Source organism: Polypterus senegalus, chromosome 6, assembly GCF_016835505.1.
Source record: "Polypterus senegalus isolate Bchr_013 chromosome 6, ASM1683550v1, whole genome shotgun sequence".
NCBI classification, from domain to species: domain Eukaryota; kingdom Metazoa; phylum Chordata; class Cladistia; order Polypteriformes; family Polypteridae; genus Polypterus; species Polypterus senegalus.
This window is the reverse complement of record NC_053159.1, coordinates 36,523,805-36,540,000: the sequence shown is the minus strand read 5'-3', so window position 1 is coordinate 36,540,000 and position 16,196 is coordinate 36,523,805. Positions and strand designations below refer to the sequence as shown.

General features: G+C 37.2%; 1 protein-coding gene across 3 annotated transcripts in view; it reads right to left on the bottom strand.

Annotated features, from left to right (window-relative positions):
• Positions 1-16,196, bottom strand: part of foxj3 (forkhead box J3) — a 185,998-nt gene that overhangs the window by 16,313 nt on the left and 153,489 nt on the right. For 2 of the 3 annotated variants that reach the window (XM_039755828.1, XM_039755829.1), the window contains 3 exons: positions 15,925-16,008; positions 14,202-14,303; positions 11,103-11,231 (listed from right to left, as the gene is read on the bottom strand). In XM_039755828.1, coding sequence (XP_039611762.1) covers positions 11,103-11,231; positions 14,202-14,303; positions 15,925-16,008 — 315 coding nt within the window. The remainder of the gene's footprint in view (positions 1-11,102; positions 11,232-14,201; positions 14,304-15,924; positions 16,009-16,196) is intronic. The other variant, XM_039755830.1, reaches the window with a different exon arrangement.

Below are 16,196 nucleotides of genomic sequence, written 5' to 3'. Positions count from 1 at the left end.
AGCCACAGGTGTTGGTCAGTAACTGCTACTGAGAAGGCTTCTTCTGATGACCTTCACAATTCTGCTAACTTTACACCTAAAGGCCACATTGTCAGATACAGATCCAAATTATCTCACCATAGCTTTTACTCATGTAAAGTCCTCATTAAATGGACAAAAATGTATTCTGGTCTTGCAATACAGCCTGTGCTTAATTAACTAAATTCAATTACAGTAACTAAAAAGAAAATCTAATAAAAATAAACCAAATACAATGATGCATTAAGTGAAAAAAACACTGAGCTTAAACTTCAGTTCACTAATTTACAAATAGTCTACAGTTCACAGCAGAATGTCTTCTGATCTTCTGATGTGATCCCAAGATTAGTGCAGCAGAAAATAATAAGATATGGGCATGCCACCCACTTATTTGTTGAAGCAAATAAACAAGTAATGCTGCTGTCAGTTGTCTAAGTCTTTTTTCACCTTGCAGACATTTCGCTTCAGTTTTTAAGGTAACTGCAACCATATGTGGTGAGGCTGTAGCAAGTTAAAAGCCATGTTCACAATTTACCTATGCCAAGCATATTTAAGAAAGAGGACATTGTGGCAGATTTAACAGAGAGAGATCAGCTACTGTTTAACTCCCAGTGCTGTCCCCCCTAATAGACTAGCCTTACTACTGTTTTATTTAATTCCCTGGGAAGTACTGAGACTGGTAACTTAAATCACAAGCTGGACTTGTCAATTTGTATGTGTGCTTCAGAGACAGACATCATCAACATTCAAATGAGATACAAGAACCCCTCAGATTTCTATATAAGGGATGCTCAAAGCTTCTTAAATAGATAACACTTATTTATTCCTGATGCATTCATGAATTGTTTCTCATCTAATTTTTACTTTTCCTGGGGAAAAATGAACTACGCAGACTGAAGAGGATTAGAGTTTCTCCCAAGTATTTTTTTGGAATATTTAAGCAGATATTTATAATTAACATGAACATATACATGAAAAATGACAGCAATGCAAGTGTTTACCCGTTGTTTTCCTTGCCATTTCAAATTCTTGCTTAATTTCTCTTTCCTTAAGAAAAATAACAACTGCAAATTCTTAATGAATATAATCAAGTAAAACATTTCCACAATAACTCCACTAACCCCAACAAACACTAAACTCCCAAACTCCTACTCAGATTGGAGAACAATATGAGCAAAAGACTTATTTCTTACACCCACATATATTAGAACATCTAAAGAAGTACAGAGGCCTATTTTATAGCAACATTAGTGAATTCTTGGCAAATTCACGAGTATTGTACCTTGCAAGAAAATCTGATTTTAAAAAAATGTTTTTATTAGATGACATAAAACATTGCAATCCCTTTGAGTTATAGAGGGTGGGTCAATATTCTTCCAATTGATTAAGACAGGCCGATGGGAGAGCTCAGTAGTACAATAAAAATAAAGCAGTGACTCATAAAAAAAAATCAAAATCACAACAGATTTCTTGTAACATAATCTCATTTTTTCTGGGGTAAGTAATGTCTTAGAACATTTAGGAATAATCATGAATCTGGTACCATATGAAAACTAAATGAATGTTTTCCTAAAATGACCTTAAAATAGAGAGCAGTTTGAACAGGATTTCAACTCCAAGGCTAACAAAACAGGTGCTGGCAAATTACTTAGTTTATTTTTAAGTCACAAACTAGTTGTAAAGCTGGACATCAGTTAATTTCATGCCACCCTCTACTTCAGATCTGTGCAATGATATCATTTTAACACATGGCTTTTGTTGCATTTTAGATAAACATGATTACCGCAGAATTTTATTTATTCGAACTTGATTTAGCTAAATATATATTGTGGTCCCCGGCCGGGACGCCCAGGAAGACCAGAGGAGGGCTTGTGCCTTCTCCAGACCGCGAGGGGCGTCCGTCCTGGTTCTGAACTGTGTGGCCTGGACTTGGGGGAATCGGTGCTGGAGGCACTGGGCTGTTGTGAGTGCACGAAAAAGACTTTGTATATAGTGTAAATAAACGTGTGTTGGGTGAAATATGCTGTCCGTCTGTCTGTGCCCGGGTCGGCTTTCACAATGTAAATATATAAATATATATATATATATATATATAGTGGTGTGAAAAACTATTTGACCCCTTCCTGATTTCTTATTCTTTTGCATGTTTGTCACACAAAATGTTTCTGATCATCAAACACATTTAACCATTAGTCAAATATAACACAAGTAAACACAAAATGCAGTTTTTAAATGATGGTTTTTATTATTTAGGGAGAAAAAAAAATCCAAACCTACATGGCCCTGTGTGAAAAAGTAATTGCCTCCTGAACCTAATAACTGGTTAGGCCACCCTTAGCGGCAATAACTACAATCAAGCGTTTGCGATAACTTGCAATGAGTCTTTTACAGCGCTCTGGAGGAATTTTGGCCCACTCATCTTTGCAGAATTGTTGTAATTCAGCTTTATTTGAGGGTTTTCTAGCATGAACCGCCTTTTTAAGGTCATGCCATAGCATCTCAATTGGATTCAGGTCAGGACTTTGACAAGGCCACTCCAAAGTCTTCATTTTGTTTTTCTTCAGCCATTCAGAGGTGGATTTGCTGGTGTGTTTTGGGTCATTGTCCTGTTGCAGCACCCAAGATCGCTTCAGCTTGAGTTGACGAACAGATGGCCGGACATTCTCCTTCAGGATTTTTTGGTAGACAGTAGAATTCATGGTTCCATCGATCACAGCAAGCCTTCCAGGTCCTGAAGTAGCAAAACAACCCCAGACCATCACACTACCACCACCATATTTTACTGTTGGTATGATGTTCTTTTCTGAAATGCTGTGTTCCTTTTACGCCAGATGTAATGGGACATTTGCCTTCCAAAAAGTTCAACTTTTGTCTCATCAGTCCACAAGGTATTTTCCCAAAAGTCTTGGCAATCATGGAGATGTTTCTTAGCAAAATTGAGACGAGCCCTAATGTTCTTTTTGCTTAACAGTGGTTTGCGTCTTGGAAATCTGCCATGCAGGCCGTTTTGCCCAGTCTCTTTCTTATGGTGGAGTCGTGAACACTGACCTTAATTGAGGCAAGTGAGGCCTGCAGTTCTTTAGACGTTGTCCTGGGGTCTTTTGTGACCTCACGGATGAGTCATCTCTGCGCTCTTGGGGTAATTTTGGTCGGCCGGCCACTCCTGGGAAGGTTCACCACTGTTCCATGTTTTTGCCATTTGTGGATAATGGCTCTTACTGTGGTTCGCTGGAGTCCCAAAGCTTTAGAAATGGCTTTATAACCTTTACCAGACTGATAGATCTCAATTACTTCTGTTCTCATTTGTTCCTGAATTTCTTTGGCCATTGGCATGATGTCTAGCTTTTGAGGTGCTTTTGGTCTACTTCTCTGCGTCAGGCAGCTTCTATTTAAGTGATTTCTTGATTGAAACAGGTGTGGCCGTAATCAGGCCTGGGGGTGGCTACGAAAATTGAACTCAGGTGTGATACATCACAGTTAGGTTATTTTTTAACAAGGGGGAAATTACTTTTTCACACAGGGCCATGTAGGATTGGATTTTTTTTCTCCCTAAATAAAAAAAAAAACCATCATTTAAAAACTGCATTTTGTGTTTACTTGTGTTATATTTGACTAATGGTTAAATGTGTTTGATGATAAGAAACATTTTGTGTGACAAACATGCAAAAGAATAAGAAATCAGAAGGGGGCAAATAGTTTTTCACACCACTATATATATTGTTTTGTATGGTGGCGGAGGTGCTTCAAGGCACCACTATATTTAAAGAGAAGAAATTCAAATATTTCCTGATGCTTTTACTTGGTGTCTTGAGCGTTTGTCTATTGGGTTTGAGGAGCAACAACGCACTCTAGTGTCACTATATATATTATACAGTATCTCACACAAGTGAGTACATCCCTCACATTTTTGTAAATATTTTATTATATCTTTTCATGGGGCAACACTGAAGATATGACACTTTGATACAATATAAAGTAGTCAGTGTACAACTTGTATAACAGTGTAAATTTGCTGTCCCCTCAAAATAGTTCAACACACAGCCATCAATGTCTAAACCGCTGACAACAAAATTGAAGAAAACCCCTAAGTGAAAAATATCCAAATTGTGCCCAAAGTGTCAATATTTTGTCTGGCCACCATTATTTTCCAGCACTGCCTTAAGTCTGTCGGGCATGGAGTTCAATAGAGCTTCACAGGTCGCTACTGGAATCCTCTTCCACTCCTTCATGACGACATCACACCTGTGGTCCAGTTTCTGAAGGGAGGGGATCATGCTCTGCTTCAGTATGTCACAGTACATGTTGGCATTTATGGTTCCCTCAATGAACTGTAGCTCCCCAGTGCCGGCAGCACTCATGCAGCCCCAAGCCATGACACTTCCACCACCATGCTTGACTGTAGGCAAGACACACTTGTCTTTGTACTCCTCACTGGTTGCCGCCACACACGCTTGACACCATCTGAACCAAATAAATTTATCTTGGTCTCATCAGACCACAGGACATGGTTTCAGTAATCCATGTCCTTAGTCTGCTAGTCTTCAGCAAACTGTTTGCGGGCTTTCTTGTGCGTCATCTTTAGAAGAGGCTTCCTTCTGGGACAACAGCCATGCAGACCAATTTGATGCAGTATGTGGCAATTCTTTTTTTCAGATCCTCAGAGAGAGTTCTTTGCCACGTGGTGCCATGTTGAACTTCCAGTGACCAGTATGAGAGTAACACCAAATTTAACATACCTGCTCCCCATTCACACCTGAGACCTTGTAACACTAACGAGTCACATGACACCGGGGAGGGAAAATGGCCAATTGGGCACAATTTGGACATTTTTCACTTAGAGGTGTACTCACTTTGTTGCCATCAGTTTAGACTTTAATGGCTGCGTGTTGAGTTATTTTGAAGGGACAGCAAATTTACACTGTTATACAAGCTGTACACTGACTACTTTAAATTGTATCAAAGTGTCATATCTTAAGTGTTGTCCCATGAAAAGTTATAAAATATTTACAAAAATGTGAGGGGTGTATGCACTTTTGTGAGATACTGTGTATACATTACACACACACACACAGGGGGTCCTCGGGTTATGACACAGTTCCATTCCTACAACAGTGATGTAACCAGAATTTTGGTGCAAATCGAAACACACCCTAGCCTAATTAACTTACCTATCCTAACACATTTGCAAAATCATAATCTAGAACATAAAAATACAACTAAGCCACAGAAAAAGGAAAAGGACAAATATACTGCACTGTAGTAACAGAAAAAATGACAAAAATGAGTGTAAAAAAATTCCTTATATTTATTCCTTCTGTTCTCTTTACAATGTCTAATTTCACTTCCATTGTAATGGCTTTCCTCCTCTCCAAAGCACTACCAGACTCTGACTTTCATTTAGGAGCCATAAGGGCCACAAAGTTGTCAAACAAAGCCATACAAACAGAACACTTCCTCCGCGCGCAACAAAAATAGTTTGCCAATTTCCTCAATCATACACTGCATATTCTTCTGCTGTGTGCAACCAAACTAGTTCGCCCACATAGTCTGTAAGTACGACGCTAATGGTGTAAGCCAAAACACTCATGTCTCAATTTTTGCTCGGGGGCTCTGCCCCCTGCTTGCTTCGCTCGCCAACCCCAGTGTTTGATTTTTTTTTTCTTTGAACTTCTGTAAAAACAATATTTGTAATCTTGCGAGTCCCAACATGCTGAATCTTTTTAATGAGGTCAGTGAGACGTATTTAATTACTTTGTACCATAATTCAGGATAGGTTTTTCTGTTTGTAATTTCAGCACAGACAAAACAATCTATATCATCAGCAGTTAATAATTTTTTTTTTACAAAGTAACCAATAAATGCGTGTGTGCTAAACTCCATTTTTGAAATTCTCAAGATTCTTTATTTGTCACATGCATAGTTATACAGGACAACACGCAGTGAAATGCATCCTCATCCCCATATCAAAAACTGTGCAAAGTTACAAGAATATCAGTTAGATAAACAAAAAGCCATAGACTGAAAGATAACAGTATAGTAGAAAATAATAAATAAGTTAAATTATGTGAATAAAGTAGAATTAAGTGTTAAGGTGCAATAGTGTAGTGATTATTGTGCAAAACCAAAGTTAGACTGGTGCATAGTTAAATGAGGCAGTTTGTTTGTTTGTGCTACTGAGATCTTTACTTACTTTTTTTTTTTATATTTTCTAATTTTACTACTTTCATATCCTTTAACTTTCTCCACATGTGTATAGCGCCAATGTTTGTAAACGTCTTTATGAAGTTCTACTTTGTCTTTTACTCTTTGTCTTTTAATTCTGAGTAGGATTGGAAGTGCTTTGTTTTCGGGCTGATAATTACTTTCCTTATTTTCTGAATTTACACCTTGATTATTCTTTTTTGCTCTTTTTTCTCTCCAACGCTTTTGAGTCTCTTTTCTCTGCGATGCTTTCTTCTTCGCTTAGATGTCGACATTTCATTTATAACGTACTAGTCCTTAATACACTTTATATGCGTTGAGAGCCCTGAATCTGTGTGTGCTTTAGAAGACTGAATGTTTTGCTGCCTCTTGGCTTATTTGATATTGATTGTATGTAGGGCGTGTCTTGCAAGAAACTCATGTTCCACGTCATTGCAAGACGGTTCTGGCACAAAGTCTCGTGTTTAAGCTCCCCGGCGAGACACTCTGTGGACATGGGTCTCTTTTCTCCGCACTTTTCTTTCTTCTTTGTTTATTCGTCGATGTTTTATTTCTACCGTATTGACCTTATACACTTTACAAGCACTTTGAGCCGTGAGACGCACCGTGGCAAGTCTCTTTCATCTCGCGGGTCCTTTAAATGTCTTCCGAGAAGATCATGTATCGTAGCCTTGCTTTTGCTTTCCAGGACAGGATTTCTTTTTATAATAGAGAGATATATGAATGATGGTTTGGCAGAGATAAGAGTACTGGAAGGATATTTATTTTACCAATATAAATCATAAAGTTGAAGAGATGACCACTTATTAATGGCATCTATAATGTTTTCCATTATATTACATAAACTGGACATTTTATTAAATATTTACATTTTCTTCTGCTTGTCAATATTACATAGCTGAACTTTTCTGGGACTTCTACCAAGAAGTGATTTACTTCATTATGACATATAAGGGAGTTAATAGGGGACAATTATTCAAATTAACTTTGACTCACAAATCCTGTAAAATTTGGTAGGTTTTAATGAGTGGCAAAGATGATTCTAAATCATTGATGAAAAGAACAACATCAGCAACACACAATGACACTTTTTTCTATTCCTTTCCTTATGGGTCCTATTTTTGCAGGAACATAAAATAAAATGGACACCTCAGTGTACAACCTTATATCGTATTGAAAACCTGTTGTCTGTCTGAAGAGAGCAGTCCACAAATTTAAGAATATCGAGGATCTTGGAATTTTCTACATGGAGACATAGTCCATAATTCCTCTAAAAAGTGTGCTCCAATCCTGACGCATTTTACAGAGAGAGGCCCAGTCATGGTATACTTTCCATGGGAGGTTTCACCAAGTAGTGATTGAAGGAGTTATAATAATTTTGAAACCTGTGCTTTCCAGAGAATTTTTAACTACTCAATAAAATGCTTTAGCTTTGAAAATGTCACATTAAAACTTATACATTAAAAATATGTGGTTTGCTCCGTTCCATGAAGAGGAACAAATAAATTTGGCATTTAGGCAATGTCATGCTATCATATGTTCAGAACTTTGCAGGATTGACAAAATGATGTCAGCCCTTAACAAATCCAGTCTGACCTTGAGATATAATGATATAGAGTACTATTCTTTTGGCTAAATACTGCTAGGACCTTAACATCATTGCTAAGAAGCAAGACAGATCTGGAGGATTGACACTCAATAGAGTCTTTGTATACTTATTTGGAAATATAGTGATTAATGTCTGAAATAGAATATTAAGTAGCATATTTTCTTCAGTAGTTATTTTTTAAATCCATCTAGAATCAGTGGGGGTAATCAAGCAGAAAGCTCTTTACAAGTCATCTGGGATTACAGCTTATCCACCTAGTAAAGATTTCATAGCATTTAGGATTTAAACTAGCGTCAGTAGTTTGTCTAGTGCTTCTATAAGCAGTATCTTGACTAGTGGCAATTCAAATTTATCAAAAAAGTCACTAGCATAAAATTGGTCTTCATTATACTACAATGTATATACAGAATCATAATGTTTCTTAAATATTTTAGTTATATCTTTAAACTCACTGGTTTTACTTCTAACTGCATTATTAACCTCTACAACTGCCTCCGCACCATCTTTTTACATATTTGTTGACCTAAAATCTTACTAGCTTTTTTCATGCTCAAAAGATTACATTCCTTTTGCACTGAAAATGGTCTTTTGCAGAGCATACAATAATACAAACCTGCATATTCTTGAACAGTACTATAAATCTTTATAAGTATATATGATATCCTTCTAGTTTTCCATTTATTGATATGCAAAACATATGAAATGATTTATCACCTCATATAAACTTTGCATGTTTCCCAAAGTGTTCTGCTGATATTTCTGTGTGTCGGGGGATACATTAATCTCTATGGAAAATATCAGCTTGTGTAGAAATAAATTTAATAAAGATTTGATCTGCCAGAACGTAAAATAAAAGAAATTAAAGGAGCAGTGCACTAAATATAATGTCAGCAGTAATGATCTTGAATGAATTCCAAAACATAAGTCACATTATTATTCGTTACTGAGAGAGTAGAGAGTTAGATCAAGTTATTTCATGAAATAAGGTGTTCAGTTAACAAGAATGGCATTTCATTAAGAAACTAGTTAGAAGAAAAGCCTCCAGCCACCAAAGCCCTTAGAAACTGAGCACTACTAGTCTAGACCATTTAGGCTGTTATTTACGTGAGAAGTTCCATTTATTGCCACCAGAGGGCAGGCAGTACTCATTCAGTAAAAATCACATAATAAAATCCAAACTAGAAAGATTTTGTTTATATTAGAAACTTTTTGTTTATCACAGCATCAGATTTTAAAATTTTAATGTCATGCTGAATGAGGGAAACAAACAATAATTAACAATGCAATATTCAAGGCTGTTCCTTAAACTGCATAATCTTAAACTGCAGAATCTTAAAAAGTGAGTGCATTTAGCTCCAGCAGAATTGATTATTGTAACCATCACATCTACAATATTATTAACAATAATATCATTACAATGTTATTACTAAAACTACAATAGTTTTCAGTCAGACTGTTTGAATTGTTCACTTGCTACACTATAGCTAACTGAAAACACAGAAGCAAATATAACAAGAACCACGAAAGTAGTATGACCACATAACACCAGTTATTTAACCACTTTACTGGCTCGCAACAAATTTTAGGGCCAATTTTAAAATCCTGCATCTCACATATTGTCATAAATTATTTAGGCAGCCCCTTAAAATCAATGCAACCTAAATTAAAGAGATTTCACTAGTTTAATTTAAATACTACTAGCCGAAGCCCACTGTAGCATATGGCGGTGTAAGAATAGGAACGGAAAACGGTGAGAAAGGAATTCAGTATAACAAAGGCTTAGGAAACCACCATCGCAGTATAACGAAAATAGTAAGGAGCGAAACCAATGCCAATGGTCGAGAGAGTACCGTCCTGTAGCAGGCTACAAAAAACATAGACATATATAGATAGACGCCTCATTCACTGTGTTGCCCAGTCAACACGATTGCGAGTAGTAAAAGTGCCATTTAAACTAATACAGGTAGACGTGGAAATCAGGTTTTCTGATGAAAAAACAATAACGTTTTAAAAACAGTATCGTTTACATACAACAGATGTTGGCGAATCGTTTACATGCAATTATTTATATCCAATTACACACTAAATGCGTGCGTATCCCATGGTCTTAGAGTTGTTGGGCGGGGCTCTGTGAGTTGGCGAGCATGGCTCTATGTCTTGCTTGCCTTTAGAGTTGGCGGGCGGGGCTCTCTGTCTTGCTTGCCCTTAGTTACAGTTGGCGGGCAGGGCTCTGTGAGTTGGAGATCGTGGCTCTCTGTCTTGCGTGCAGTGTAAAGTCAACGTGGCTCAGAGGTGCATGTGGAATTTTGCACAGACGAAAGTGACTAAGGCTGTGTTTGGTGAGTTGTTGCGTGCCTCGAGAGCGACGCTGCACTTTGGAGGATGGTTACAGTTGGCATGCGTGGCTCTGTCGTGCATATCCCATGACGCCGTAGGAGGGTTAGAGTTGGTGGGCGGGGCTCTGTCTTGCTTGCGCTCACTGTTTTGCGTGCCCTCAGTGAATTATATATAAAGATTATTAGAATGTCGGTTAAGGCTGTTTTTATATTGCTGTCTTATATTGCTTTTGTAACTGTACTAATTATTTTTGCATTGCTATTATGTCTGTACTCAATTTTCCTGATTTTCTCCGTGTCCATATCCATGATAACACTTGGACTTGCCTTGGAGCTAAAGTGCAATCACATATCAATAGACCTATTTTCAGGCATCTATCTAATGATATTTTCATTGTTTACTTAAGAATAATCTTCTTCATAATGCATTGTTGTGTGTGTGTGTATATAGATATATATAGATATATATATATATATATATATATATATATATATATATATATATATATATATATATATATATATATATATATATATATATACATACACACACATATACACTGAATACACTGCATATTTGTCTTTTTATAATTTAAGCTGTATTAACAAAGTATATAAAAATCAAAATTGCATTTATGCTGCACTTTTCCCATTTCTTGTAAAAATTTTAAAATTATGTTTTTATGTTAATATACTATCATGCTATAAGGACCACATAAAATGGACAGTCTTACTGGAGAAAAAGATGGCTATGGACAAAAGATAATTTCTCTGGTAGCTCTTCAGTATTACTTAGATAAGTCTTTTGTCATCTCATGACAATTTTTTGGTATTTTTTGTGTCCATGTCTATGTAGCACAATCCAAAATTTTCAAAATTTTCAAGATCTAGATAAAGCTAGTGAGGTATATGCATTCAAGGCTTTAACAACTGCTTACCGGTGTAAAACTGTGAACACTCCCCACACTGTTCAAATTCACTGATGCCAGGCTCTGGTCAGAAAGGCTGTTGTTAAGGCTGCTTCGGGGACTGTCACTTCCATCCTGATCCGTGTTGTACAATGTTACCTACAATAACAGAATTCTGCAAATTAAAGTCTACTTAAATATAATTGCTTTAAATTCCACTGGAGTTGCCAAAAATTCTTTACATCTAAAAGGAATTTAGTCGAGTAGAATTTAGTGCTACATAAACAATTATTATTGCTATTATAATTATTTTTATTATTTGGCCATTCAACCCTGGCATCAATTATTAATATGTGTATTAAAAAATGTAATGCGTAAAATACTGTAAAGGAAGAAAGGAAAACACAATGCACCAGCTGCTAATGTTATTTAAGAGTCACCATTGATAACCACCAATGAAAAAGCAGTCTCTGCCATTGAATGCCCTCACATGTCACACTACAGGGTGGGCCATTTATATGGATACACCTTAATAAAATGGGAATGGTTGGTGATATTAACTTCCTGTTTGTGGCACATTAGTATATGTGAGGGGGGGAAAACTTTTCAAGATGGGTGGTGACCATGGTGGCTATTTGGAACTCGGCCATTTTGGATCCAACTTTTGTTTTTTCAATAGGAAGAGGGTCATGTGACACATCAAACTTATTGGGAATTTCACAAGAAAAACAATGGTGTGCTTGGTTTTAACGTAACTTTATTCTTTCATGAGGTTATTTACAAGTTTCTCTTTGTTTACAGCCATTGACATGTCGCAGAGGTTAACACGTGAGGAGCGGATAGAAATTGTGTTGATGTCTGGTGAACGCAGTAACCGGGTCATTGCAGCAGATTTCAATGCAAGACACCCTACAAGACCACCCATCTCCCATGCTACAGTTAGCAAACTGCTTGCTAAGTTTCGTGAAACTGGTTCAGTGTTGGATTTGCCAAAATGTGGACGCATGAAAACTGTCACTAATGAAGAAACATCAGTGGCTGTCCTAGCTTCATTCAGCAAGAGCCCACAGCGTAGCACTCGCCGCATGTCACTGGAGAGTGGCATTAGTCGAACATCCCTTTGGCGGATATTAGCTACTCACAAATGGCACCCTTACAAACTCCAGCTACTGCAGCATCTCAACGAGGATGACCCAGATCGGCGCACTGAATTTGCAGAATGGGCAAAACAAAATTGGAACAGGACCCTCAGTTTACGCAGAAGATTTTGTTCAGTGATGAGGCAAACTTTTATGTGAATGGTGAAGTTAACAAACAAAACCACCGCTATTGGTCTGACACTAACCCACATTGGATAGATCCCTCCAAGACTGTTGGAACAAAAAATTGATGGTATGGTGTGGTATATGGGGTACAAAGATAGTGGGGCCATTCTTCATCAATGGAAACCTCAAGGCCACTGGATATGCGAAATTGCTACATGATGATGTGTTTCCCTCTTTATGCACTGAAGCTGGCACGTTCTCTGAGTTTTTCCAGCAAGATGGTGCACCACCACATTATGGGTGTCAGGTCCGAGCATTCCTAGATGAACAGTTTCCTGGAAAGTGGATTGGTCGTCGTCGGGCCAGTTGAGTGGCCCCTAAGGTCTCCCGATCTGACCTCCTTAGACTTATCTTTGGGGTCATCTGAAGGCAATTGTCTATGCTGTGAAGATACGAGATGTGCAGCACCTGAAACTACGGATACTGGAAGCCTGTGCTAGCATTTCTCCTGCGGTGTTGCTATCAGTGTGTGAAGAGTGGGAGAAGAGGGTTGCATTGACAATCCAACACAATGGGCAGCACATTGAACACATTTTATAAGTGGTCAGAAACTTGTAAATAACTCATGAAAGAATAAAGTTACGTTAAAACCAAGCACACCATTGTTTTTCTTGTGAAATTCCCAATAAGTTTGATGTGTCACATGACCCTCTTCCTATTGAAAAAACAAAAGTTGGATCCAAAATGGCCAACTTCCAAATGGCCACCATGGTCACCACCCATCTTGAAAAGTTTCCCCCCTCACATATACTAATGTGCCACAAACAGGAAGTTAATATCACCAACCATTCCCATTTTATTAAGGTGTATCCATATAAATGGCCCACCCTGTACAATCCAGTTAACAACATACTGCATCTCCACTTGGTTTTTGACACTTTATTCTTGTTGTTCCATAAGTTCTGGATTTCTTAATTGGTACTGCAAAATTACCAAGGGGGATGGCATTTGATAGAATCTTACATTGTAACCCTCTTCAACATGATTATATGAAATCTTGCAGAAAAAGCAAAACACCTTTACTGGATGTTAGTTAAAAGATGATAATATAGGAAATTGGATTTATCTAACCATGTATTTAATTTTCTATTTTAAGGATAAAAGTCTCAGGGAGCAGATGGTGCTTCCTAACTCTAACCATTCAAGAAATGTTAATAACTGCATGAAACATTTGCAGGCAGGGGGTTGGAATTGCTCTGCATGTGACAACCCGCACACTCAGTAATGTGGAAACAACAAACTAAAGGAGGCTTTATTCAAACCAGAACCACCAACCGAGGACTGAGCATCTCACTCTTTATGTCATGTATTCTCACACCGAGTCCCACCGGACCAAATAAAAAAAACTGACAGACAATTCTTGTGTGCTGGGTTCATTACAAACCAAAGACAAAAATATGTGGCAGTGTATCAACTCTACAACGTATTTCAATAATTTAATTTCTATTCCACTAGTATTTATGGACGTTTTACGCAGTGTCACTGAAAGGAGAACAAATTTATGTAGAAAAACAATATGACTCAAGGAATTGAGAGACTCAGTTTCAAACCCAACCCCTAACAAATGGGATATAAGCTAAAAGGGAGGCCCAAGGAGTGAAAAATGGAAACTTCATCATTTTGACCCATCTTTCAGCACAATAGCATCCCATAATTAAAGCAATTACATATGCACTGAAACAATGAAGGAATAATCAGGACATTCTATTAAAAAAACAGACACTTTTCAAAGTAACCAAGACAGCCCATTATTATAAGACTGAACAGTACAGTATAGGAATTAAAGGTAAAAAGAGCCAATTACTTTGTTTGTCACAGTGTTGATTGCCAGAGTAGGGGAGGCACTTCCAGAGATGATACAATCCATTCCCAAAGAATCAGAGTCCAAGCTGTATGGTGTTGAGGCCTTGGGGAAAATCAAGTTGGGGAGGAAGAAAGAGTGACAAAAAGACATATCAGTCCATTATCATAATACAGAAACACAGAAAAGGAAGTTAACCAGTAACTACACAGCTAAGCATGATACTTGTTAGTCTACATCTCATCACCTCTGTAGAATCATCAGGGCTCGCAAAATACACACCTTCATCAGATAAATTCCTGTAAATCCTTAGAAGTTTTGCAAACTTAATACAGTGTATGCAACACTATACCAACTTTCTCCAGCTATACGATTCCCCTTTCCTCAGTTTTTCATACTTTTATTACTTACTCTTCTTACCTCTTCTGCTATCTGCAAAAAGCTACAAGGATACTCATTCTGATAATATATCTGGTTTTCATAACTGAGCTAATGTGAAAGACTCACCTGAGTAAAGAAATAACTCAAGACTTTTATATTAAGAAATTTTCATTAAAAATTTTCTTTTTACTGGATACTTTGAGATGCCCGATTTTTTTTTTTTTTTTAGTACACTTAACAGCAATTGCCTAAAGCAACAGTTTGTTTTTAATTGTGCTGACTTTACAGCAGGACTCCATCTCCACTGGCCTCAAAAATGCCAGCTCAAACACCAAAACTTTATTCCTTTTCACTTATATTTTCAGCTGAATTACACTGTACACATATAGGCTAGGCCATGGCATTCTCAGTTGAATGGAGAGTGGGGCAGATAGAGAAACCAGAATATTTTACATTTTGAGTAGCTCCACCATAAATACATACAACACTATGGCCCTCTTCACTACCATTTATCATAGAAGGCACTTCCACCTGACATTCAGTCATACACTCTTAAGTATAAAAATGTAAACATTTTAGCACATAGGATATGTTGTGCTATGGGAAGCTGATTATTGGATCCAATGGTGACACAATGTGCTAAGAGAATTTAATGAGGCAGATAGAGAGATAGAGAGATAGACAGATAGATAGATAGATAGAGAGATAGATAGATAGATAGACTTTATTAATCCCAAGGGGAAATTCACATACTCCAGCAGCAGCATAATGATTAAAAAAAAAAAAACAATATTAAAGAATGATACAACTGCAGACAAAAGGTAAAATTTACAATAACTATAATTTACTACTAGACTACTCGATTTCAGAATTTAATAGTTTGTGCCAGAAACCATTAAAATTATATAGGTTCCGTAAATGGATACGTGGATGGATGAATAAAGGAACAAAATAAATTGGTGAAAGAATGAAAAAGCAACTAGGAAAATAATACTTAAGAAAACCACTCTTATTTTTACAATTTCCCACAACTAATTGATAAAACAAAGAGCCACCATTGTGTAATTCCATGTCTGTCCAAATAATTAAGGAGAAATATGCCAAAAATGAAGCATCTGTGGCATAGCTTCATCATTTTTCAAAAATAGTAATTCATATTTACAATGAAAAATCAATTTGTCAAACTCTGCCCCAAGTTTTCACTGTGGAAATTATATGTGCTATAGAGTGATTTACTAATGTCCAGCTGATACAGGAGGTTCAAAGTCACAAAGACATTTCATTGAGATGGAAGATCTTAAGTTTAAAGAGATTTGTAAAAGATGCTTAGAAGGCAACAGCTTACTCGCTCTCCAGACCGTGGCCTCTTCTTTGACCGTGTGGGCAGCGTGTCCTCCTTTGGGTTTGTGTCAATTGCCCAGTATGACCCCTGTAGACAACAAAAACAGACAACTTGCTTTAAACACAACACCCGTTTGACCTTTCCACTTTTTCACAAACAGTCAGGTAAGCACTCAAATCAGGCTACAACTAAAGCATGCTGGACTCTACAGTAAGGAAATTTAAACAAGATTGTCCCATAATCAAGGATTATATCAAACACAGATCAGAGGTGGC